At 42.0% G+C, this 24,679-nt stretch overlaps 2 protein-coding genes across 4 annotated transcripts in view; one reads left to right on the top strand and one right to left on the bottom strand.

The window, feature by feature from the left end:
• The window catches only part of LOC128872873 (metalloproteinase inhibitor 3), a 33,638-nt gene extending 13,860 nt beyond the window's left edge, over positions 1-19,778 (bottom strand). The window contains exons 1-2 of one of the 2 annotated variants that reach the window (XM_054115998.1): positions 19,429-19,778; positions 18,917-19,111 (exon numbers count right to left, since the gene is read on the bottom strand). The gene's annotated coding sequence lies outside the window, so the exon portion shown is untranslated. Of the gene's footprint in view, positions 1-437; positions 581-18,916; positions 19,112-19,428 lie in introns of those variants that run through there. The other variant, XM_054115997.1, reaches the window with a different exon arrangement.
• Positions 1-24,679, top strand: part of LOC128872871 (synapsin) — a 54,354-nt gene that overhangs the window by 21,762 nt on the left and 7,913 nt on the right. For both annotated transcript variants that reach the window (XM_054115993.1, XM_054115994.1), the window contains exons 7-9: positions 23,126-23,331; positions 23,678-23,942; positions 24,222-24,480. In XM_054115993.1, coding sequence (XP_053971968.1) covers positions 23,126-23,331; positions 23,678-23,942; positions 24,222-24,480 — 730 coding nt within the window. The remainder of the gene's footprint in view (positions 1-23,125; positions 23,332-23,677; positions 23,943-24,221; positions 24,481-24,679) is intronic.

Raw genomic sequence — 24,679 nt, 5'->3', positions numbered from 1 at the left:
TTTCAATTAAATTCTAAGTTTTATTTCGAAGGGTTCTAACGAACTCCATGAACTCAACAGAAATCATCCCACTGTTAATGAAAACCCATGCTAAATAATTCCTCGCCGAGAGCAAGCTTCGCTTGCACGAAGGTACTTCCAGAACCACGGTTTACACGAAAATCCCATTTTATTTTGACCCATAGAGGAACGTCCTTGCAACATGACGGATTCCTGCGGGAACACCTTGTACATACCCAAGCGGCGGCATTCTCGAGTAGTCATTTGAAAGACAAACAAAAAGACGCATCGATGCTCGCGGAACCGAGGAAAGTGACTTTCGACGTGACTGCGCATAAGTTGACGGTCATCGGTTGCAGATGCTTGTTGCATTCCATCGAGTCAACCTTAGCGAGTTTGCTCGCTACCGTCTATTAAATTGAAGTGGATGAACTCACTCTAGTTTCCCGAAGAGTACACGAACTGGCTCGTCGAGGCACCAACACTATCCCGCTCCTCGAAGTTTGCTCTCGAGCTCTCAGCGTTTACTCGATCACTGGATGTGCACCGAGCAGAGTCCTTTGGAGGAATTCACAAAACCAAAAGTCCTGGAGGAGTTTCAGTGAAGTCTTGGAGCCGAGTCGAGGAAGTTCTGGTGTAATCGTTGCGTATCTCGCGGGAGACACGATGACTCTGACGGTCACGAAGAGACAACAACGGTGACGCGAACGTCGCAAGCTTCCATTCGGATTCCCGTCGCGTACGCGCGAAAGGTTGAATCGCGGCTATGGAACGAACCACTGTCGATCGTGGCTTCCAAAAATAAAATTTCGCGCGCGGAGCGTAGCAGGTGGAGGCTTCTAAGACGCGCGTCAAAGCAGAACTGCCCCAGTTCCATCGTATTACCCGCTATTATATTCCGCGCGGCGTGCCTGCGCGCGTGTACGCATGAGCCTCTGAGCTCATACGCCGTGCTCGGTACGCGCGAATGCCTACATACGTCAGCGACACGCGAAACGATCTCGGCTCGAGTGGTCCCCAGTCGCTTTAGAGTTGATTAGGATAATGGTTCTATCGAGCTTATTTTTCGACGTATGTTTACACTCCTGGGACGAAGGGTAGCTCACTTAACGCACGACTTGCTTCCTGTTGATTTAATGCGGAATTTAATTGGAAATTAAATATGATTATTATAGGGCTTTTTTACGTAAATTGCATTTTAGATTTGTTCAAAACGTTTTTCTAAATTTTCAGAAACAAGATATGTATCCAGGGAAAGAGAAACATCCCTTGTTGATTTAATCAAATACTGTTGATTTAATATTGGGAATTAAATATAATGATTATAGGGCGTTTTTTACGAAAAATTGCAATTCAGATTTGTTCAAAATATTTTCCTAAATTCTCACAAGCAAGATACAGTTAAAATAAAATTAACAGTTTAATTAACAGTTAAAATAAAATGATTGAAATAATGAGGACAAAATGACAGCATATTTTTGTAGAAAATGGAATTTTCGATGCTTCACATAGCATTTGTAACGACACGTGCGAATAGTTGACGTGATAAAAATATTTTCCCAATGCCATGTGTATTCTAGTCGAGAGTGACTGAGCTCATGTGCCATAATCGCGGTCGTACGCGCGAATGCATACGTCGGCGGCACGCGAAATGATCTCTGCTCGAAAGAGTCTCTGCGTGCGCCGAAAAAGGAACAGGAAGGCGGGCAGCGGCCGTATAGGACCAGCGATTAATCATAAATTTGGACGTTGCGTCATGTTGCGCTCGCGATGTGCTCGGAAGTGCAGTCCGACAAGTCGAACGATTACGTCGATTGCTCCGGGTAAAGACGATGGATCGGTGCTCCGATCAGTGAATTTTAATTGAACCGTATTGATATCATTTCCGGGTGAAATTGAATATTGGACTGAATGGAAGCTGTAAACTGAGTAATAAAATATTATGGGTAATGAAGATTGCAACAGAAACCACTCAACTCTCCAAATGAAAGAAGCATATCGTTGACATATTTCTAGATCATATCGAGTATTATAATAGAATATTTCACAAGTCCTTGCCTTTTTGTGGTCGACTAAATTTTATATCATCTGTAGAATACCCATTTGTCCATACGGTCTCTCTTTATCTCGAGATTAATTCATAAACGTTATTCGGTTTATTTTCAGAGCCTAGTTGAGAGTCCGTTTCGATAATGCTGGATTTTCAGCGGTATGCGAGGATAAATTGGGTAGAAATAAATGAAACAGATAGAGGGCTTAGAAGATTTGTCAGTCGTACGAAATACACTCTGTTTTCAGTCTTCTGGTCCCGTCTCCAACGAGACAGCTCATATTTCTGACAGTAGAAACGAAGACAGCAACAAGTCCTTTAATTACTTGCCGGATGAATGCCCGTGCAACTGTCCCGACTGATTACTCGATTAATCATGAATTCGGACGTCGCGCCGTGTAGCTCATTACCATGCACGAAACTGCACCGCTTGTATCTCGTCGCGTGCGTATTTTGAAACGGTACGAGTGATATCGAGCCGGTCGATTCCTGTACACCTCGATGGCCGAATAAAAATGATCAAGGGAATCTGGCGCGCTCTCGATCCGACGGCAATGAATCTTTCACAATTCCGTGAGTTTGCATAACGGTTACATCACGTGAACCTGCTATTATTTATTCATTCAACGGGAGCATCACTTCGCGTAACTACAAACGTGTCTAAAGGATTCGGGAGTTTCTTTACTTTAGAAAAATGTTTATATCAGAAAGATGCATACAGCTTGATAAGGTCTTAAAGAGTCGTGAATAATTTAACAATTTTAATTCAAAAGATTGTAGCAAATTTGATCAATTTCGCGTGTAAGAATATAAGAAGGTTTGAAAGTTCAGATCTAGAATGCATGGCTTAAGTGAGGGTCTTGTTTACGTCCATAGCGCAAAATTTGCATACGTTAATAACCGTTTTATTCATACCCACACCATATCTCTGGATCATTTAAATTAAAGCGCAATAATTTAATATTAATCGTGCACATGATATCGCGATTCCGACAAGGATGTCCCTGCAGCTCAACTTTTGCCTGGCCACTTAACAGCCCGTGAATCAGATCGCACCAGAGCCAGACCGCGGCACCGACTGTTCTACTTGAAAGTAATTAAGCAGATTTCCTTGATTTATGCAACGCGCTGACTTGCCACTTGAACGGTGCATCCGAGTTATCATAACTCGGTGCAGCTACTTCTATTACTGTCGAATTAACATCCATCGAGTACAGCGAAACTAATCGTGTCTCTCACCTGTCAGTTATTAATAAGAATAGTTTACGTTACTCGTAGTTGAGAAAACATATTTCATTGAATACGTAAGATTTTTATTGACATGTACAGTTATGAATCTCGACTAATTTGCTTGTTTTTAATACAATTTTCACTGCTAATCGTTTCCATAATAAATGGACAAAATAAAATATGAAGATTGCAACAGGAACCACGCAACTCTCCTTCTAGAGCGGGTTGTGTTAAAAAAATAAAATTTTGGGTTAAAGTTAAATTTCAGTTAAATAAATGTATGTTAATCTATTTTGATTCTTAAAATACTTGGATTATTACTCATCCAGAACAACCGATTAACATGTTAGACTTACGCGATACGATAAGAAGGAATAATTAATTAATCAAATAAAAGGAAACCCGTTGGTGATTTTTCACGCGACACGTAACCTACTTTTCAAAACCGAACCCTTGCCAAGGAAAACGACTGTTACTTTCTTTCTCAAGATTGTTTATACATTCAGCGCCTCCAGCAAATCGATGAAAACACACCGTGTAAACACATAGTAGAATTGTTTATACGATTTTGCGATGCAGCAAAACGTGTTTCGAACAGCTGTGTAAAGATTCAGAAAATGATGAGCGACTAATGGTTACCAGTGTCTTGTCGTGTCCCGTTGAGTGATTACTTTAATCGGGGAATCGCCGACTGAAATACCCACCGTTGGCCAGTTATACCTTATCGCGAACGTTCAGGCATGTTCCTACATGCGATTTGCAATTTCACCATATGAAACACCGGCGGAAAACTAGGCTCGAGGTTTACACATCCGTTAGGTGCACTGACTGTGCGTGCCGTATCATGGGTTTATGGTATCAATGCGTCAATCGCTATCGAGGACGCAGAAACGAGACGCCATAAGTGCACCTTATCCGCAGAAATATGAAAGTCGATGGCGATAAATCACATTTTAGTGCCCCGACGACTCGTTCGCGTCGATCGATTCTGGGAAACTGTGACTGTTGTTATTAGAAAAATTACGATCATACGATGTTAATATTGAAAAGAGTATATAAAACTGTGAAATGGTACATCTGGATGAGATAAATGGTTAAAAATTATTTCACCGAAGATAGTCCTTTCGTTCGGAGGTCTGATTAAGAAGGAAACCTAATCTGTAGAATTCGTGAAAAGTTACTCTACGATCATGAAATGCTAGAGTTCCATTTCTACATTGATCAAAAAATGTATGTTTCTACTCTAATAACCCCACATTTTTTATTTAGATCGAGTCCAACATCTCGTATCTAAAAGTCGCGTTATTTCAAATAAAATCGGATTCAAATAAAATCTTGGTGAAAATCGGAAGTCACGCTTTACTCACTAGTCTCAAATCCTAAACAGCAAAAAGAAAGACACTCGAACCATTCCGCTTTCGAACGCTGCGCGAAAATAGCAATGTCCCAGACAGTCTAATAGCCGCGATAGCAATCACTCGTTAGCGGGACCGTTGAACATTTTTATCGACGGGCAAATTCGCGGTTCGACGCGTTTCATTATGATAATCACGGGGGAATTAGGATAATCGCGTCCGCGGTGGGGGAAAGTCGCCCCGATAAAAGGATTCAGCACGGTTAGCATTCGCTTGGTGAACGCGTATCTATATTTACGGTGTGACTCACAGTAAATAACGGAGGAACTGGTGCGATACTGGTGGTCGACAATTTGCTGCTCATCAAATCACTTGTTAATGTGCTCCGTGTTGGGCGATAACAATCCGCCAGTCTTCATTTGCAGACCGGAATAAAGAATCGTAATCGGTTTTATTAAGCGTCAGCCGTAATGCGCGTCGCGCGCTCGCGTTGCATTAATTCAAAGATTCTGCGACCATACGACTCCTCGGTCGTTCCGCCCGTTGTAATCACGCGTGATTCATCCTCGATTGAGACGAATCGCATTGAAAAACAATGCCTTGGACAGTTCCGATGTGGGAAAGAGACGGGGTCACAATTTTTGGACATAGATTTCAAAAATAGTTTAAAATGACGGAATTTAAAATAATTTTGTTTCGTTGCCTTGAAACATAAAATTAAACCTTGTCGACGTTATAAATTGTTAGTTCTCTGTAATGAAACTGTCGTCGAGTGCAAACGGTTAAATCATGTTTCCATTTAGATTGCCCTATAACTGTCCTGATAACACCCCATTGATCAGCAATAAATAACTTAAAATGTTTTTTAATCAGTAAATTTTTCTTTAAAGTCTCCTCTAGTGTCAGAGATCAGCTGAAGACGTTGAAAATTCGCAGAATAATTGATTGATAACAGACCACATCATAATCAAAAATAGCTCATCGAATCTCTGGAATTCAGTATCCAAAGAAAAATAAACACTGATAACGAGAGACGAAATTTACGATTTCCTTCCTCATTAACGCGTCTGCCCAAGCCTCCGAGCGATAAAGTACGCGTTCGATAGAAACGCGGCAAGTAGATGCAGGTCGATCCTAGCCAGACATGACGAGGTGATATTAGACGCATCCTTATTCGACGCAGACAGAGTTTACAGCTTCCGCGTTATGCGCGTTTATATGATAAAGAGGACGTATTCCTGGAATTTCCTCGGCCTGCGACGATAATTTTCGAGAGGAAACTCTTGGAAGATGGGTTCCCGGAAGAAAATCGTCGCAGATCGCGTCAGTCGGCCAGCGAAATTGATAATTGCCTCGCCAGAGAAATCTGACGTGCACGCTGATGCGAAATTACGTACAGCCATAAAATCCGTCACGGGGATTAATAACAATAACTGTACTCTTTCTTGTATGGAAATTGCGGTCGCCGAACAATGAAGAATGATTTTGCGGTTGAACCGCGCCGATGGAATTCTGCACGCTGTAATTTCCTTCTGGGAGTACGAAAACTTTCCAAACGATTTTATCGCCGGGGCACAGTTGACAATTAGAGATTTTTTTGATTATTGCTATTACTGTCATTATTGTATGGAGTGTCGACTCGTTAAATCTTCAGACTATAAATGGGAGGTGGGGAATATGATTACAGATTGGGGATAGATGGTGAGAGCGAAGGGTTATAATATAAAAATTTTATCGTGTAGACATGATTAGTATAAGCTTTTATAATGTTTCATACAAATATTGATAGAAACATCTATCACACACTTATTTTATTCAACGAAGGATACAATGGTTTAAATTGATGCCATTGTCAGACAATACTATTCGTCCATTTGTGTTGTGTTCTCGAAGCATTTATTATCGAATTTCAGATAGAAATGTAAACGAAAATAATTGGTGTGCGTAGTAACACGTAGGCTCGATGCGTGATATATTTACCAGGATGTTTGGATTTAGGAAAATACTGGGCCAAAAATATAGGGCAGTTAAACCGGTACGGGAATAAATGGTCGGCTATTTCCACGCGCGTCGAAAGAAATAAAAGTGTTTCAAAACAGCTCGTGGGTCACAAACCGCTGACACGGATTGTCTGAAACTATTTATATCCAGACGGGGAAAGAATAGAGTCGCTGACTGACGAATAGCTCTATCTTTGGTGCGAATCCACCGCGAGCAATTCCAACGATGCACTTACGCGTGTACCGAGAACAACCCTCGAACAAGTACTTGTTTCATTCTCTGAATGGCTAGCGAATTTTATCTTGATTTGCTTTCGTTTTCAACATGGAAGCTTCCATTTACTTTCACTGTACACTTGGCATTGCCCCGACCATTTGTTTTATTAATTAAAGTATAAATGCATTTATACTATAAAGTTATTTTAAGCATTTTATACTATAAAGATATTTTTGATTATGATGTCAATTCTCAATTATCAACAAATTTTTCTGCTGATTTATAACTGCATGACACTAGAGGAGACTTTAAGAATACATATTAAAGTGAAAATGCATTTTTAAAGTTGATATGCATGCGGTATTCGAAGAAGAGGCCTGCAACGTCGTAGTTTATCTAAGCTAGTCCAAGAACAGCGGTTTCTAACGAAACCACGCGGCTACTACGAAATTAAATATCGTGGCAATCGATATCCCATTCTAAACATTCACAGTGTCCACCTACCACTGACGGAGCATAGTGAAAATAACGAATGAAATCGCTACGTGTTATCGACCCGTGCAATTCGAATTGCAACGGTTTCGTCGGGACGTGGGCGAACGGTCAGAGGAAAAAGACGGCGTTCCTTTGACGTTGATCCACTATTTGCGCGTATGATTTCATGGAACGTCTGAACGTCAAAACCGCGTGGCGAATCGCGACGTCCTTCGTCCCTCGAAAGCAATCGCCTTCGCAAGATGTATTTTTGGTTAACTGACCGCAGTCGACCGTGGCTATACTACGAATGGTTACATCTTCAACCGAATGACTCAAACAGAATTACTTAACCAACCTAAAAAGAACTTGTTGAGTGGATAAAAAGATTGGGAATTGTTCTCGAAGAAGAATGGTAGCTTGTATTAATTATTTATTTCTGACAATGCAATTCCTTGCACTTGAAATTCAATAAATTCTCAATACATGAAGTTATCTTTCCATTTGTTCGAAAAAATACATAATATTCGTCAAAAGCAGCGATAAACCTAAATAATGTAACAACGATGTGTTGGACAAACGGAATGAAAATTAAAAAGAGGAATGTATGAATACGGAACCAAGGTCTTTAAACCGGTTATACACACCGCATAGCACTCGTAAAACACAGTGCCATAGGCCGTGCTTTTGATTTCGACAATGTTAACACAACAGAAACCGAAAGTAATTACTGCGGAAGGTGGCCGTTTAAATCATTCCAAACAATAAAAGATAACGTAGTATAATATTCTTTACCACGCATAATCAAAATATTAGAAATGTTAGTTAATTTGCTTTCCAACGCTATAATAATTCAAACAGTACACATTCATTGTAAAAACAGTATAAAAGAAATGAATCGACGGAATGAACGAGATGTCAGAAGGAAACTACACGTGATTTTCTCTAACGATCGACAATTGCATCAATTGGTGCAACGCTTTCCCATACGAGGAAAACGTCTCGTTCGCCGAAGCGCCGTTGCAAAACCGCTTTATTCGCGGTTATCGCGATTCTCGTTCGCCGATGAATGAAATTGTTGGTCGGTGAGTCACCCCGTAGTAAAGTTACGACGTTAGTTAGCCCGTGAAAGAACGCGGCAGACGTCACTCCCAAGAAAACGCGCGCTGTATCATAGCGTACGCGGCTGAAATTTTCAAACACGCGAGGGAGGATCGTGCGAATCCAACGAAGGTCTTCTGGGTATTCGAGGTTTGCCAAATGCTAATTTATGGACACGCGACTATCGGTGCCAAGGCTGACTCACGGTGGCAACTCGACCGCACTTCAAAGCGACGCTGCCCGCCGGAGATTGATTTCTTCTCGGAGTTGATCTCGTACTTTCCGCGAATCTACGAGAGGAGTACAGTGACCAGACTCCGTATGAAGCGTGGAATCTACAGGGTGGTCATTGTGAAGCTAATTTTGCTGACTATGGTGAGAACGGATTGTGCAAACGTTAGTCCTAACCGAAGTCCTTCGAAAGAAGAGTCGCGAACAATATTGTGGTTAACCTTCGCAGAAGTCTGCTTTCGAAGAAGTCACTCGAAGTGGCTGTCGAAGACTTGAACACGAGCTCGACAATGGTAACACGAATATCAAGGTTCAATTGCTTGTGGACATAAAAAAGAAGACAAAGGCACTCTTCATCGAATATATTTTAACGTTTCGTCCGGGTTGGAATCATCTTCAGAAATGAAAAAATTGTTTTGCTTGACTTCGGAATGTTTAATATAGAGATAATAGCCTTTTAATTGTATACTAATATGTTGCAATGGTTAATTTACATTCTTCTCAACGGGTCTTCTGCACACGTATCACGTCTGATGCTACACTCTCGTGTCTTCTGGTCCCCTTCGTGACGCAATTCTTAATCACGAGTAACATCCCCGTTAATTTATGTAAAACTAATTTGTATAATTACCAACACGCCATCAACGGGCCTTTAATTAAAGATCTACCGGTCTGTGCTACCTCTGAGGACACTGCAACGCGCTGCAGTGCTGTTGAAATAAAGTACAAACCACCGTAAATGGACAGGGACGTCTTGATACGAACAGTGAACACTTTATCCCGCAGTATTCGTGCGTGAATTATTTTCTTCGGAATAAAAAGAATCTATTTAGGAATATTTAAAATAGAGTGACGCCTAAAGAAGCTATAAATTAATTTTTTGAGAGAGACATTTATGGCGAAATATTACAAAACAAATGAGATAATATTACTTCGGATACAATGAAGAAATTAATTATCAATATTGGCAAAAGAACTTTTAAGAACACACAGCAGATACATTAATAACATGAATACTGAACTGTTTTTTTGTCATTACCAATGATTACCAATCATGGTATAATTGATATTAATAGATTCGCAACTTTTATTAGATATTTATTTCCATTAAGGAAGTGTCCACATTTTTCTGAGCGGCGGTGTACGTTCTCATTCCTGAAGAGGTTAAGAGCATCGAACGATTCGACATAAGAGGAATAACCAGTCTTATATTACGATTCTCTTCTAGATGCATAAAATGGTAACGTGCACAAGACACGTATGCAACATCGGTTGTTCTTTGTAGCAGCTTAATGCATCGGTGGCGGGCAAATGTAATCGGCTCTCCGATGGAACAGCGTGCCAAGGAATAATCGTAAATGTTAATTAAGACCCGTGGTCGATTATGTACGCCACGTAATCCCGCGGCGCACGATGAATCCTCCAGTCGGCGGGACGAACAAGATGAAACGAAAAGACGAAATAGGAATGCCAAACCACCCAGAAAGTGCATGACTAGACTGGCCGTATATTCGTGATGATGTAACGGGAGAAACCGCAGTGACCACACCCCGACGATACCGCGGCCACGTGCTGTTTCGTAAGCCGCCGACTTTTAGGCAAGGCCGCCTCGATGTGGGATGCTGCCCGTTCTCCACAAGGTGAATTCAGCGATGTTCCGACAGACATTAATCGTACCGTGCCCTTTAACGCGAACACCACACTCTTGTCCCCTTGATAAATAACGTCTTTACCGTTCCGATGTCCCATAGTTCATGAATTTTTAACGTTTGGGTGCTATATCATCGGACGTGACAACCTACGCCTGTATATACCTTAGAGAACTGTGCTAAGTCCAAGCTTTCAAAGTTGGATATTCTATATAGGTATGAAGTAGCATTAGCGAGTTGGTATATTTATTTAAAATCTTTTAAATTTTAATTTAACTTGTTTTTCTCATAAATGAGTTATCTCCTCTCAACTAACAGCTCCATGTCTACATGATTATCGAATTTTTCCTCCACAAAGTTGCAATATGCGTATTAGGACTGCTATCTACGTCTCCGAAGCGCATAAGGAAACCTGCAGCCGAAGCCACATAGGTTTCCGAGACTCGAGATGTGGCTAGGAATGCTGTTACAAAATTAACCTCAACTTTGTCACGTAGACTGTTGCAACTGATCGTTTGGCTAAGATGCGCTTACGAGATTGGGGTTGAGTCGGGATTAAACGTGTCACATCTTCCGCAGTTCTCACCGCAATCGTCGATAGCTGTCGATAACGGCCTCGCTGGCGAGTTTGTCCGTGTCTGAGCAAGCGTGCGTCTGTCGAAGGTTCTTGAACCGCGAGTAATTACTGCGTGAGAAATATTGCACCGCGCAGTGTTTCCGGGTAGAAAGAAGTCCAAGCTTGCGGTTTCCAGCATTTCAAGTGTTCAACGTTGTTTCTCGTTATACTAACCTTCTCGCAACACTTCTACCTCTTAAGACGCAATCGCTAGTACTGTGACTGCGAAATGTCAGTATCGATAATTTAAAATAATAACTCTACCCGTGGCTGGTAATTTTGGAGCGGTAATTCCAGCTATCGCGAGTGCATTTAACGTTATTGATGTATACAGGGTGAGGCACCGAACACGCTCGCCTTGAACAGCTTGTAAATTATACGTTGTTCAGAGAATAGTTATATAGAAAAGTTGCGTGGTTTCAAGGGGGCCAGTAGGCCGCGTATGAATTACTTTTCTAGGTGGAGGTACTGATTTGAAGGTGAACTTCCGTATTCGCGTATCGATGGATACCTACTAATGTTCTATAAAAGAATCAACAGTCTAGAAAAGTGTGGAATAAATAGCTAATCTTTGGTTAAGTGTCTCGAGATATGTTCTTATATGGTGACATAGGAGATTGTAGATTGATATAAACTATTTTGAAAAATATCTAAGAGAATATGGAAACATGTAAATCAACGTGTATGTGTTAGTATTGACCTCGCGAATGTGCACGTATCCCGTCGTAAAAGAATTACTTCCTGAATTGAAACGCCAGTAAGTAGACGCATTTCAAATGTCCTGAGTGATATAACACTCTTGACAATTCAATCAGGAAAGTATTCGCGAAAGGGTGGTTTCGTGAATTCCGCGGAAACTATCAATTTACAGCTGGCGCCAGCAGCACGTATTGGATAATGGCCAAATGGTGGTGGAACGCCGTTAATCACGAGCCGCGGCATGCGCATTCACGTTGTCGAAAATGCACGAGACTGGTAGAATGGGGTCGTGAAATAACACCGAACTGAAAATAACGACGCAACCGGGGAACTGCCGCTAACTCTCGCGAAGCAAATATGTGGAAACTCGAGAAACCTTTGGAATTGTCAAACATCGCATTATATAACTCTCGACAAACCTTGCGGTATTGGAAATCATATGTATGGGACAAACGTGTTTTAATTTGCTCGTATTATTCGATAGCGCAACGATGACTTAAACTCCCCAAAATTTTACGTGGATCGCATCATATCTCAACTTCAATAGCATCGCTGACGTACATCGCGAAAGGTAATCGATTCCGTGTGGGACGAAGGGCTCAACTGGAGAAGAATGTGCGGGGTGAAGCGATTGATGAATACATGCAGTGAGTCACAGAAGTATTCGCACTCCCACAACAGTGCTGACTTCAAACTTATATAACGTATTTTAAGAACAAAATTTCATTCGCTTTTCTCTGTTGAACTATCACCTTAAAGAAAAGTTGATATCAATGGAAAGCAAAGTTGATACATCTTTAAGATCTTCCAACACATTGTAAAAAGCACCTCAAGAATCTAGCCAACAACCGAGATAGTGCGAATACTTCCACACCTTATTGTACTACAAAACCAAGAAAATGTGTGTCCTAACACGCATTGAATGCTTTGAGGAAACGTAAATAAATACAGAGACATTTTCGGATCTCTGGCGAATATATATTATCGAATGGGTCGTAATGACGCGCGATAAAGAACGCGCGAGCCGTACACTGTAATCAGGATACGGGACAGGCGCAAACCGCCGCCAACGGGCATAAATAACATGGAAATTGCCAATAACTCCGACGCCCGTCCGTGAAACGTTTGATCCCGGAATAGTTAGGGATTTATCGCCGCGATTCACCAGATTACGCTGTCGTTGCCGTAAAGAAGAATGAATGGACGACTCCCGCGGCGTTATCGGAACGCGAGGGCCGTGCCCTGTCCTTTTTCCCTCTCAGCCGTGTACTGCTGCTCCCGATGGCGCGTGTGCGATCGCGAAAAACGGACGCGGCTATAAATATTCGATTCGCGGGGCTAATCTGTTGGTAGACGAGGCCTACCGGCTACGAACGTATTCCTCGAATGGAAATAAAACGTGTGCGCTGGAGCAAAGGTACGCGAACAGCGGAACGGGTACGGGAAACCAGTGGCGTCGCCGAGGGGCACCCCATCGGATGAAGGGAGTTACTCCAAGGCTACTGTTGAGCACTATTAGGGTCTGTTATAGTTTGTACAAACTGTATTTAGATGAACATTTATTTTATTTTATAGCGAGTTCCACAATTGCAATAACTAGCCTTCACGAGAGTGCCACTAGAGTTGTGCACATTTTCTCTGCACAAAGAATAGACAGTCCAGATTTATTTACAACAATAAAAACAAATGAGTTCTCAACTTCATATCTTCCCACGACCAGCTCACTCCCTCCTCAGCGTCACTCGTGTTCCTAAAGCTAAGCAACCGAAGGGTTGCCTCACTTCCATCCTCATGAATAAATGTTAAATTTTTATTTTCCATTTGGAATGAAATTTTCCCATGTCTGAGTGACACCACGAGTCGGTGTATCGGGTGACAGTGACTCTAGTGGCGCCACTGAGCGAAGGTACCCGTGTGTACGTGTGCATAGGTACTCGGAGGCCGCCTGGTTGGCGCCACTCGGTTCATGGCGTATCGGTGTAACGCGTAATAAACGTAATATCGTACACGCCGATATGGCTCATGCATTACGCTCCCTACGAGTCGAACTCGAGGGATTATATCTTCCTCGGTTGGTTAATCGGCGTATCACAATGCGATGCCTCGACGTGGGGAGGCCTGCGAAGGATTTATAACGCGTTCGAGGCTACCCGTTCCTGTTTGTACTTCAGGGAAATCACTTGACTCTAATGAACGTCTTGGACGTCGATTCGCGGACGTCACGTGAAACCGTAACGGCGGACGTTTCTTCGAGGACTTGACGTTTGCGAGGCTCTCTGCTTGGGAAACTGAAATGTTTGCGAGCCGTGCCAGGAGTTTGTCGTTGATTATACAGCGGGATGATTTGTTATTGTCGTTACGTGTCGAATGGAACGCTTCGAGGACTTTTCTGGCAGTCATGGGAAGCACTTGCATATGGAAATTCCGATTTACGAAAGATTGTGTGGATGAAGCATGAAGGGATTGTAAGGAGCAATTTGTGGGAAGGGATCAAATCTGACCTTACAGTTGCAGTGTTTCTTCAAAAACCTCGAAAACTAGAAGCAATCTTCACATACAAACAATCAATTTTTCTAAATCCAGGAGAATTATTACATAACTTTTTTCAAGTCTGCATTTTATAAAAATGATTCAACTTTAGGAATGCTTCGTTCCTGTTACATAAAAGAAAAACATTGATTTCAGGCATCTTCTTTTATGTAATCATGTGGAGCAGAGCAAACATAACTCCGATAGCACTCACATCACAGCAATATCACTTCCACTGATATTACATTTGTATATGGCATAACAATGAGCGTCATGGAATAGCTGCGTGCTTTAAATAAAATTCCTCCTTTACAATGCCGCTGTCTATCTTCGCGCTCCTATCATGTACTTATCACAAAAACAATGCGTTTGTGGATATCAAACGGACACAGTAATTTAAACTAACTAAATGAAATTTAACTGGACGTCGTGAGCCTGGAGAAAGTAAAGAATATTTTTCAAATATCAGTACAAAAATTGTAAATATTATTAAATAATAATGGTTCGTGAAACCTTGCGAAGAATGCGACCCGACGCAGATATGCGTAGTCATACATCCTATGGCTAAGATTCCCGTATCGCTAATAGCATTTTATACTTCAAGGTTGACTTCGGTTACAGTAAATGGAAACCAATTCTTCCCTATACGAGAAGTAGTTAGGTAATTAAGATGTTGGGTCGTAATTACGTAGCTAACTAACTGGTTCAACTACGTGCCTTACCTTATATCGACGCGATTGTAAATTGCAATTAACTTATACCGTACTGACAAGTTAATTTTAGTGATTAATCCGTTTCAAGTATTACTATCTCTAAACTTTTTGTCATGGGGCGCCTGTAGCTAGAAAAGTAGCTATAATTTGCTGATTGATCGGAAGTGTATACGGGGAGTTAACACAGGAGAATCGATCGTTAACTCGATCCCAGCGGATACGTTCTATGTCCCTCGATACGATCGGCTCGTTCAGCCAGTCCCGGCCTCGCGTTATCATATTTTCTGTCCTACCGATCGTCGAAATCGATTCCACGGAAGCATACCGAATTCGATTACACAGGCTTCTTGAACCGAACGCTTTGATTTTATATTGTTATCGGCTGGGCAAAGAGGCAATCGAAACTGGATACTCGATAAAGTCACTGCACATTTATTGTAGTGTTTACTGCTGCTCCGCAATCTTGGATAACGTATCTTTATTACGTGATGTAGAATAGTGTAATACTATATCGAATGTGGATCATTTTATGAACTTCCTGAAGTTAATGTAATCATACTATAACATTCAATAAATATTACCTTTGTTTCCAGTAGCAGATAGTATGATGCTGCATAGTTCTTTTATAAACTACAACAGAAATTATCTTCTTCCTCGATGAAAACTCCCAGAATCGAAAGATCACCCATAATATTCTCCCAAATTTTAAAAATAATTTACTCGTTGGAATATCATCAAAGCTTCCCAATAGAAGACCACAACTTTCTAAACCGATCGTCAAAACTAGATAACAGTTCCCCGCAATAGAAATGATATACCTTCGAATAAATTACCGCAATAAATAACATTACACGTTCGCGCGAAAAATAGGAACGGTCTAAACGTCCAAGTGTTACATTCTGAGTAATAAATTGCCAATTTCTTCGACGTTCGTGTACGAATCCGCAATTATCGGAGGTGGTCCGAACTCGAGGTGTTTAATGACACGTGTATATTTTCGCGTGCTGGAGATGGTAATTAAGGCGACCTAGCGAATGCGTGGACTTTCGCCGCTCTCGATCGCGCGAAGAAAAATGTTGTCGACGTTTACGAGAAAATCTGTTCGCACGGAACGCGTAACCTGTCCATGAATATGGAATTTCATTCGATAGCGTGTACGCCACGTCTGGGATAATAAAATGTAGTGGATTGAAATTTATGCATAGTATCGGAGACGCCAGTATCGTTTTTCTAAATCGATTCTGCCACCTTGTTGACAGCAATTGGTAATGGCATTCTGACATTATTAGCATCTCATTAGCATACTTTGAGAAACTTCTTCTCGGATCGTTATCTGCCATGTTTGATAGGCGTACTACACGAGCATAAATTGTCGGATTTTCGTGATTCCGTGAAACGTTAGAATGTAAAATTGTCTTTACATGGAATCCACGAACGACTTTATTTGCGAGTTTCGAGGATGGCTGGTCTCGATCGACCTGGAGAGTTTCAACGGGTCTCGAGCTGAAAGTGAATGGTATTTGCGATTTTTTTTAGAGGAAAATACGCGATGTGTCGAGCTGAAACTTGTCGTGCTTATTGGTATATTTGTGAAGATAAGACGTGTATTTATTCATGTTGTTTTGTATAATAATGAACGAGTTATTAATATTCAACCAAACACAAAGAAATGCCCAATTAATTCTTTCGGCATCTATTTCTGACTAATTACCTACAAGGATAATTATTCAAAAACAAACTGTCCTAATAAATTCCCCTACCACTTATTAATTCAGCAGCGAAAAGGTTAAGCTAATTAATTTTCGTCCGACTGGCAAACGAGCTCTACCATTTCCTTTATCATAGACCAGGTTCGTTATCGCGATCGGCGAAGCCGCGGCAAAGGGAAACGATGATCGCCAGCGCTGGACACGATTGATCGAACCTCGACTAATTAGCACCATGAATTATTCATATCGCGGGATGTCGGTTACACAATATTATGATGATAGAGTATAGCGGGGTGAGAATTTCGTTCTCCTCGTGTAGTAAACAGAAAATCGACAGTGTCATTTCTTTTTTATAAGAGAAGACAGGATAAAAGGCTTACTTTGTAAAAATCCAGTTTGTTATTTTTGCTCCCAAATTGATCAATAAGCAAGCACCGTGAGAAATGTACAGTGTGGTAATTGGAAAATTGGCTTCTACATAAAAATGTATTTTATCTGAATGAAATCCTTGCAAGCCTTAATTCTACCCCGTGTTATTTTTTAATTGATTAATTTCATACACGGGGAGGTGGACATAATAAGTCTTGGATGATCGAATTAACGTAATGAAACGATCGTAATCGTCTCCGTTACATTTCTTGATCGCGGCAGCCGCACCTCCGCGTGGTTTTCGCGTTTCCAGCGATCCCGTCTCACGGCTGCAAATGCCGCAATGTGTTTTTATCCGACAGCGTCCGCAACCGAACATAAATGATTCCGTGTCGCCTTAACTGTTGCCGAGCTCGTTTAGATTTATCACCTTATTTACCACGGGCGGTACAAGACCTCTCGCCAGTATTTACCAACAATATCACGGAACCGGCGCCTTTCGATCGCCCGATTTCTGCGCCCTCCGGTCGAGGCACTAACGATTCCAAAAATTTAACCGAGACTCTTACCTTCGTCTTCCTTTGTTCAAAATATAATATTTTGGTAGGAAAAATCGTATTTCCTCTGATGCTATCAAGGGGATACACTTGTTTTGTTTTAAGAATTATTAATCTTCGTTGCTTGAAAATTCTAAGCTCTTGGAAGACTGATAGTAGCGGAATTTATTCTTTAGAAATACAATGAAGTCATCTAATGTTTAAAGTTATTTTTATTTAGTAACTCCCAACCAACCACGTGAAATTTTAACTCGACAATAACATATTCACCATGTCTGCCTGAAGAACGTCTGTCCGTTCCGTAGAAGTAGCAAGAATTTCTAACCGCTATGCAACGTAGCCAAAACGGTACTTGCGACTTTAGAAGCATAAACTCTGTGTCGAAGCCGTCGATGAAGTCAATAGAGAGGTTCGTAGAAACTCTACTGCGCGTCTCTTTGGTGCACGACCGGCGAAGTTTGTTTTGGAATACAGCCAAGTGTGATGTCATCGTCTTGATTACCGGTTCAATAAAGCGAATCTAATCTCACGCCGAATGCAAGTTGAAACTACGCCCGATACGTTTGTAAAAGTCCGGGTCGCTATTTTTGCTCCAAATTGATCAATAAGCATGCTTCGCGAGAAATGTACAGGATTGTGATTGGAAAATTGGCATCCACATAAAACTGCATTTTCTCTGAATGAAATCCTTGCAAGTCTTTATTTTACCTCGGATTATTTTTGAATTGATTAATTTCATGAAAACTGTTTGGAGGACTGTGTTACTTCAACCTAGCACCTCTTCGATAAGTGGAGCCAATGTCGCGTGAGTGCATACAAAAATTAACATAGAAGATGACGACATAAGCGATTTCACTTTTGAATATAATAAATAATATTAATTCAAAACATCACGATCATCAACATTTTAATTTGATCTCTTCACGCTCTTGCCCACATACATCACCGTTTAGTCTTTTATAATTATAATTACTGTCCATGATAAAAAGAAGAAAAATTTGATAGTAACTTATTCACTACAGAATCCCTCAACAAGAGGAGTAAAAATTTTATGGTTTTGCTGCACTGATAATGTTATTTCCGATGTACAGTTAGAGATATAAGAAAAGCGTGAAGAAAAATCGTCCCTGAAGAGGTTAATTAATATTAAAAAGAAATGTTTAACATTTTTTCTAGGTAACCCCAATATGCTCAAATTATAAATTAATTTGGTAAACCACTTAATCCACCAACATTTCCAAGTATTAGTATCTTTGATTAAAATGTTAGGGAATTGAATTTCATTTCTATCGGGTCGATTTCCTCATTATGGATCATAACAAGTTCAAAGCGTCGCGCGGAGCATCGTGACTAGCATAAACGCAGAAACGGGACGAGTACAATGTAAAAATCGCGCGCACGCGGCGCTATACGATACCTTTCTCCGTGACCCCGCGCAGATCCTTCCGCTTCGGCTTTCCTCGCACAGTTTAACTTGCACTCCCGCCTTTCTCTCCGTTATTCTCCTTGACCTCAAAGAGACGCGAGCATGCTTCGAAATCGCCAACGGGCGAGTCCGTCGACGGATCCGACGATCCACCAAAAATGGGCAAAGCTCTTATCTGGATGCAAACTTGGAACAACGAATCAAAGATAAGCAACTGCTCCCGCGCTAAAGAATTGGAGCTCCAATTGCGGAGTAAAATATTTCAACACGTTAGAGTGTCACTGTTCAATCGATGAACAGAGCGACGATTAGAGTTTGATTGACAGAATCAAATATTCGGACCAATACACTCCAACTGTTCGAGAATGGAAATAAAAATTATGATTCTATTGGATAAAATATTTCACAATGAACAAATGACACTTGAACTGTCCAATCGAAAAGAAAAATTGGAACTCCGATTGCACAATAAAATATTTCACAGTGAACAAACGTCAATTTACCTGTACGATCTCGTAACAGAATAAAAATTACAGTCTGAATTACAGAACGAATTAATCCACAGTAAGCAAACAAAGATTGAACTATTCAATCTCTTAAAGTTTGTTTTGGTTAGTTATTCGTTATTTATTATTCAGAATAAAAGTTTGCCCATCTCCGTCGCCGCGGAAACGAGGATCGCGGCCAGCGTCGTCGCTTTGAAGTGAGTGTCAGCGATCACGATGACTGGGAGGTATCTTGAGAGCACACCGTATCGACCACGAAGGATAATCGACTGTGATCTTCACGTGCGTTTCTCGATCGGAGCACACGCACGTACTCGAACCGTTCGCGCGTGAGCTTCGAAAAGCAATGCAAGCGCGCACGACACGGGAGCCTCTCGTTCCTTCCTACGTTCTTACGTTGATCTCGTGACTAATACTGTCTCTCTTCCATTCATTCCACCCATCTCTCTCGCTCTTTTCCCCCTCTGTCCTCCTCCAGCTCGTTCAATCATACCTGTTCTCCGTCTCTGTCCTCATTTCTGACTTTTACCTTTCTCACTTCCGCGCTGGTACCATCGTCAACCTCTTCTTCTTCAGGATGCGATCTTTTTTCACGAGTATTCCTCCTCCTTGCTCCTATTTCTTTCGATTCGATTCTCACCGTTTCTTCGTCCACTTTCAACCCGTCTTTGCTGGCACATTTACCTTTCTCTATCTATCGTACTTCTGGTATCGCCATCCTCGTCTCACATTTTCATTATCCACGACTCTATCTTCGTCCTTTCGATACTTTGCTTCCCCTCTACTCGCGTGTTCTCCCACTGCTCGTGTTTCCCCGCTCCGTTGGTATACCTTGCTCACTTGGCGTCTCCCGCTGGCCACCCACAGTCCTCTTTTACTCTCTTGCCATGAAACTTTTCTGTTTCGCCCCGCAGCCCTTCGTCTTCGTCTCTCATTTCGAGCTACGTCGATCTACTTTCGTTTTTCTTCGTTCGTTTTTGGATACTTGGTCTCCCTCCGTTGGAGTCGGATCTTCCCTCCTTGTTCGCCGAAACGTGCTCGCAGGGGGTTCCACTCATCACCGTTCGATCCACGATTACTATCATTTAATGTGCCCGCGGCCTTTTTTACCCTTTTGCACGCGAAACACGAACGTCGGCCTGTGCCATATTTTGTCTCTGGCCCCTCCACTGACGTGGAACGACTTCGACGTGAGTTAACTCTTCAGGGTTGCAGCTGGCGGGATCGTCGGGCTCGCCAAAAATGGCCAAATCTCTTATCTTGATGATCATTTTTTAAACGACAAACAGCTGTTGAATAAAAATTGATACATTATTGAATCCATAATCAATTCGAAATACGAAATTATTGCTGCAGCCAAACGAATTGTTTGTACGTGGATACCTTCCCACGTTGAAATAAAAGAAAATGATTATCTGGACAAAGCTACAAAAGAAGCTACGAGAGATCCTTATCACAATCTCCCAGTGGATCTTAAAAGATTTTTAACACGAAGATCAAAGTACCACTTACAGAATAGAATATTTGAATTGACCAAATATCATCTGAACGTCAAGAATTCGAGTGTCTGAGTATTTCAAAGCATTGATATATTGGCTTATCCGTCCAAGGATGGCACAAAATTTATCACACGTGAATCTTCGATCTTCTAGAACATCAATAACTCGAGAATTCCAGCCTCCGAATATCTAGCAGCGCTGATCTAGCGTTCTGCTTGCCTAACTCAAAAAGGAGATAAAATCCATCATATTTGCCATCGAATTTCTATCAACCAGGAATTCGAATACCCAAATACCTGGGAACCGCATTGTCCCAAAACGAGCCATTTCTCGAGCAACCTCGACTCACTTATTCGTTACTGTCGGATATAGCGTTCCAGAGATCAATGTTCAGTTCCCGTTGGCGTGAAACATGCATTATTTTTAGTGCGTTAGGATAGGAGCAACAAAATCGAAGGCGACACCCCTGTCTGCCATCGGAGCCTTCGTGAGTCCCCTTGAGCCACGATAAATGATTTATCTCCGTGTCCCTCGCCGTTGATCCCCGTTGTTGGTGTCCGGTACCAGGAGGGGAAGGAACACGCGTCCAGCGGTGCTCAGGAAGGCGCATTCGCGACACCCACGTGGTGGCACGAACACGTGCGCTAAGCGCAGTTTGAGCACTGTCCTATCAGCGTATCAACGCCGCTGTTCTCTAGCACCCGGACACGAACCCGTGGGGGCAATCCGTTAAACAGCCACTTCCTTTTCCGACCTCAGCACGCTTTGTAAATAGTCGACAATGGCCCCCATAATGCTGCAAAAGAGGATTCTGCGATGAGACTGCGAATTTACTACTTGGGATCAAACTCCTCGTCTCTTCTTTTTATATTTTGGGAGCTGGTGTAACGATGTCTCGGAATCATAGACTTTGGGTTGGCCACTTAAGCTTGCTCAAAATTAACTTCTTTCTATCGGTAGGGAATTCCGTGGCTATCTATGCTAACGGGACACGCGGGAAAGCATTCACATTTTACGGACTGTCTTTACCCTCTTTTCCCACGACTTGATTACCGAGGAATCGGGCGAGATTCATGGTCGCAGGAGATTACAGTTTACGAGTAATACCTGATTATGGAAACCGGTAGGATGGCGCTTGACAAGCCTTCTTAAATTTTATTCCTTCGAGACCTGTTTTATAAAATATCCAATGCAACGATAGCCTCATCTATACTAATAATATAAAATGTAGAAAATGGCGAAATGGCCTCTGAAATAAATTATTTATTACTCAATAGCCACACAAATTTTGTCGTTTAATGACGTTAATCTTTGTTATTCGGGAAAGTTATTTTAAATATAAAAAGTTTACGATACCAAGTGCGTTGATAGTCAAATTGAAGATTTTTCAAAAAGTGGAGTTAATCGATTTGTGCAGTGAACAAATCATATTATTCAAAACTCTGAGGTCTAGAATTTTCATAATTCCATACAGTCATGATTGCAATCAGGAACACAAGTCCGATATTACTTGATACAATCTATATTATCTCTGAGTTGGAAGCATTAATTTGGATTATAATTTTGTGAATAATCGAGCTGCATTTGTACATGCGTTTCAATGAAATCCCCAGCACCGCGTTTCGATCGAAGCGTTTCTCCTTGGGCGCAGAAAATAGATCTGGAGGATACGTTTCAGGGACAATCGTGCATAGACATCCGCCTCGCCTAACAGATGCAAAGACACACGGCTGTATCGGCGTATAATAATCATTGGCGACCCACGCGAATATCGCAGACTGCTTAATCAACCGCCCGCGTATCGGCAAACTTTGATCATCGTCCACAGATGTCGGTTAATGCATTCGATTATCAAAGACAGGACCGCGATCGCCCGTAGGCGTCCCATCGAGACTGGTTCCCGTCGACTCTAGAACGGAATGTAGAATACGCGGCACATTGTTAGTCGATTCCGCCACTGGTCGATGCAGAAATGCGCTAAATAAATTCTGATCCGGCGCGACATCGTCGTGAAGAGTTACATCACTTGACAATCCCTGGATTATAAACGAGGAGACCTGGTGGCACTATGGCGCAAGGAGTCGTTGATACTTGAATATTTTACTGTCGTTACCACCCTGGTGACGGTACTTTTCAAAAACTTGCAAAGGAAATAATGAAATTAATTAATTTCGTTGATTGTTTACTTTTTCCAGGTGACTGCATCTCGTTACCCAGTTGTGGTGAAACTCGGCCACGCCCACGGCGGAGTGGGGAAAGCCCGCGCCGAGACGAACCAAGAGTTTCTAGATCTCGCCTCGTTGGCAGCTCTGGCGAACACCTACTCCACCTCGGAACCGTACGTCGACACCAAGTACGACGTGCACGTGCAGAAAATTGGCAATAACTACAAGGCGTTCATGTGAGTGTCACTAAATCCATTTTTGACCGATAGTTCCTCTTCGGCTTGCAAGTTTCGTCAGTACACAGCGCAGAGATACAGTAATATGAATTTGTGATATGGTATCAAGCTTCGCCTGGTTAGACAAGGGATGATTACAGAATAAACTAATATTTTCCACACGAACAAATTACCACACGATTGGGAACCGACGAAACATGACGCACTGAAAGACTGAAATCTCGTTCCGACCCCAACCCATCGATTGATAGTTAATTGGCTGAGCAACCGCGATGAATGCAGCAAATCGTTGCACCATGAAATTGTTGGCGCGGATGGTAATTGCGGTCGTTGATATCCCTTCCAGGCGGAAGAGCATAAGCGGAAACTGGAAATCCAACACTGGTTCGGCGATGTTGGAGCAATTAGCCGTGAGTGAAAGACATCGCACCTGGGTGGATCACGTGGCTCAACTGTTCGGCGGGTTGGATATCTGCGCGATCGAATTGCTGGTTGGAAAGGATGGTCGAGAGTACATAATCGAAGTGAACGACAGTGCTCTGTCGTTGATGGGTGACTCGCAGGAAGAGGATCGTCGTCACATCGCAGACCTTGTCACCGCGAAGATGCAGGTAAGAGGACTGGCATTTTTCTATTTTATCTATATAAGCGTGAGGTTAATGGCTATTGATATGATTTTACTCCTTATCCTTAGTCAGGTTTTTGTAATATCTTATACTTCATTTATTTATCCTAATGAATCAATTTCTTTTCTCTCGTCATTGTAGAAATATAAAAAAAATTTAAACAAAACATCTAATCGACATCTAAACAAAAATGATGCTCATCTAGAATCAATTACAGCAACTAAAAATAAGAGCAGGTAATAAGGTATTATTTATTATTTCTAGGCATGCTGCCGAATTCCAAGCGTGTTGACGAAGACGACATCCAGAGGGTCAATGTCTGGCTCCAGTCAGGCAACGAGTCCCGTAGAAGATCGCACGGCACCACCACCACCACCACCCACCGCACCGTTGGGCTCCCACGGAAGCATGGGCTCCATGGCAAGCATAGGAAGCTTAGGATCCGTAGGGTCCACGACTGCACTCGCGGGCGACGTCACTAGCTCCGACAGCCACCATCAACTGCAACGCCGTGACTCTCAAGGTACGTACAGCTTTGGTTCATTCGCTGATTAACCCTATGAGTGCTAGAGGGAATTTGCATGTATATCCGAGAAATACCAGACAATTTTAATGAGTTACAGCACTTATCATTTTGATCAGCGATAGATCGCTCTTGGCTTTTTTTGCAAGTGTATGCAGAAGCGATGTATCGCAGCTTGACACTTAAAGCGTTAACATGA

The sequence above is a fragment of the Hylaeus volcanicus genome, chromosome 2 (assembly GCF_026283585.1).
Source record: "Hylaeus volcanicus isolate JK05 chromosome 2, UHH_iyHylVolc1.0_haploid, whole genome shotgun sequence".
Classification (NCBI taxonomy): Eukaryota; Metazoa; Arthropoda; class Insecta; order Hymenoptera; family Colletidae; genus Hylaeus; species Hylaeus volcanicus.
This window is presented reverse-complemented; position numbering and strand designations above follow the sequence as displayed.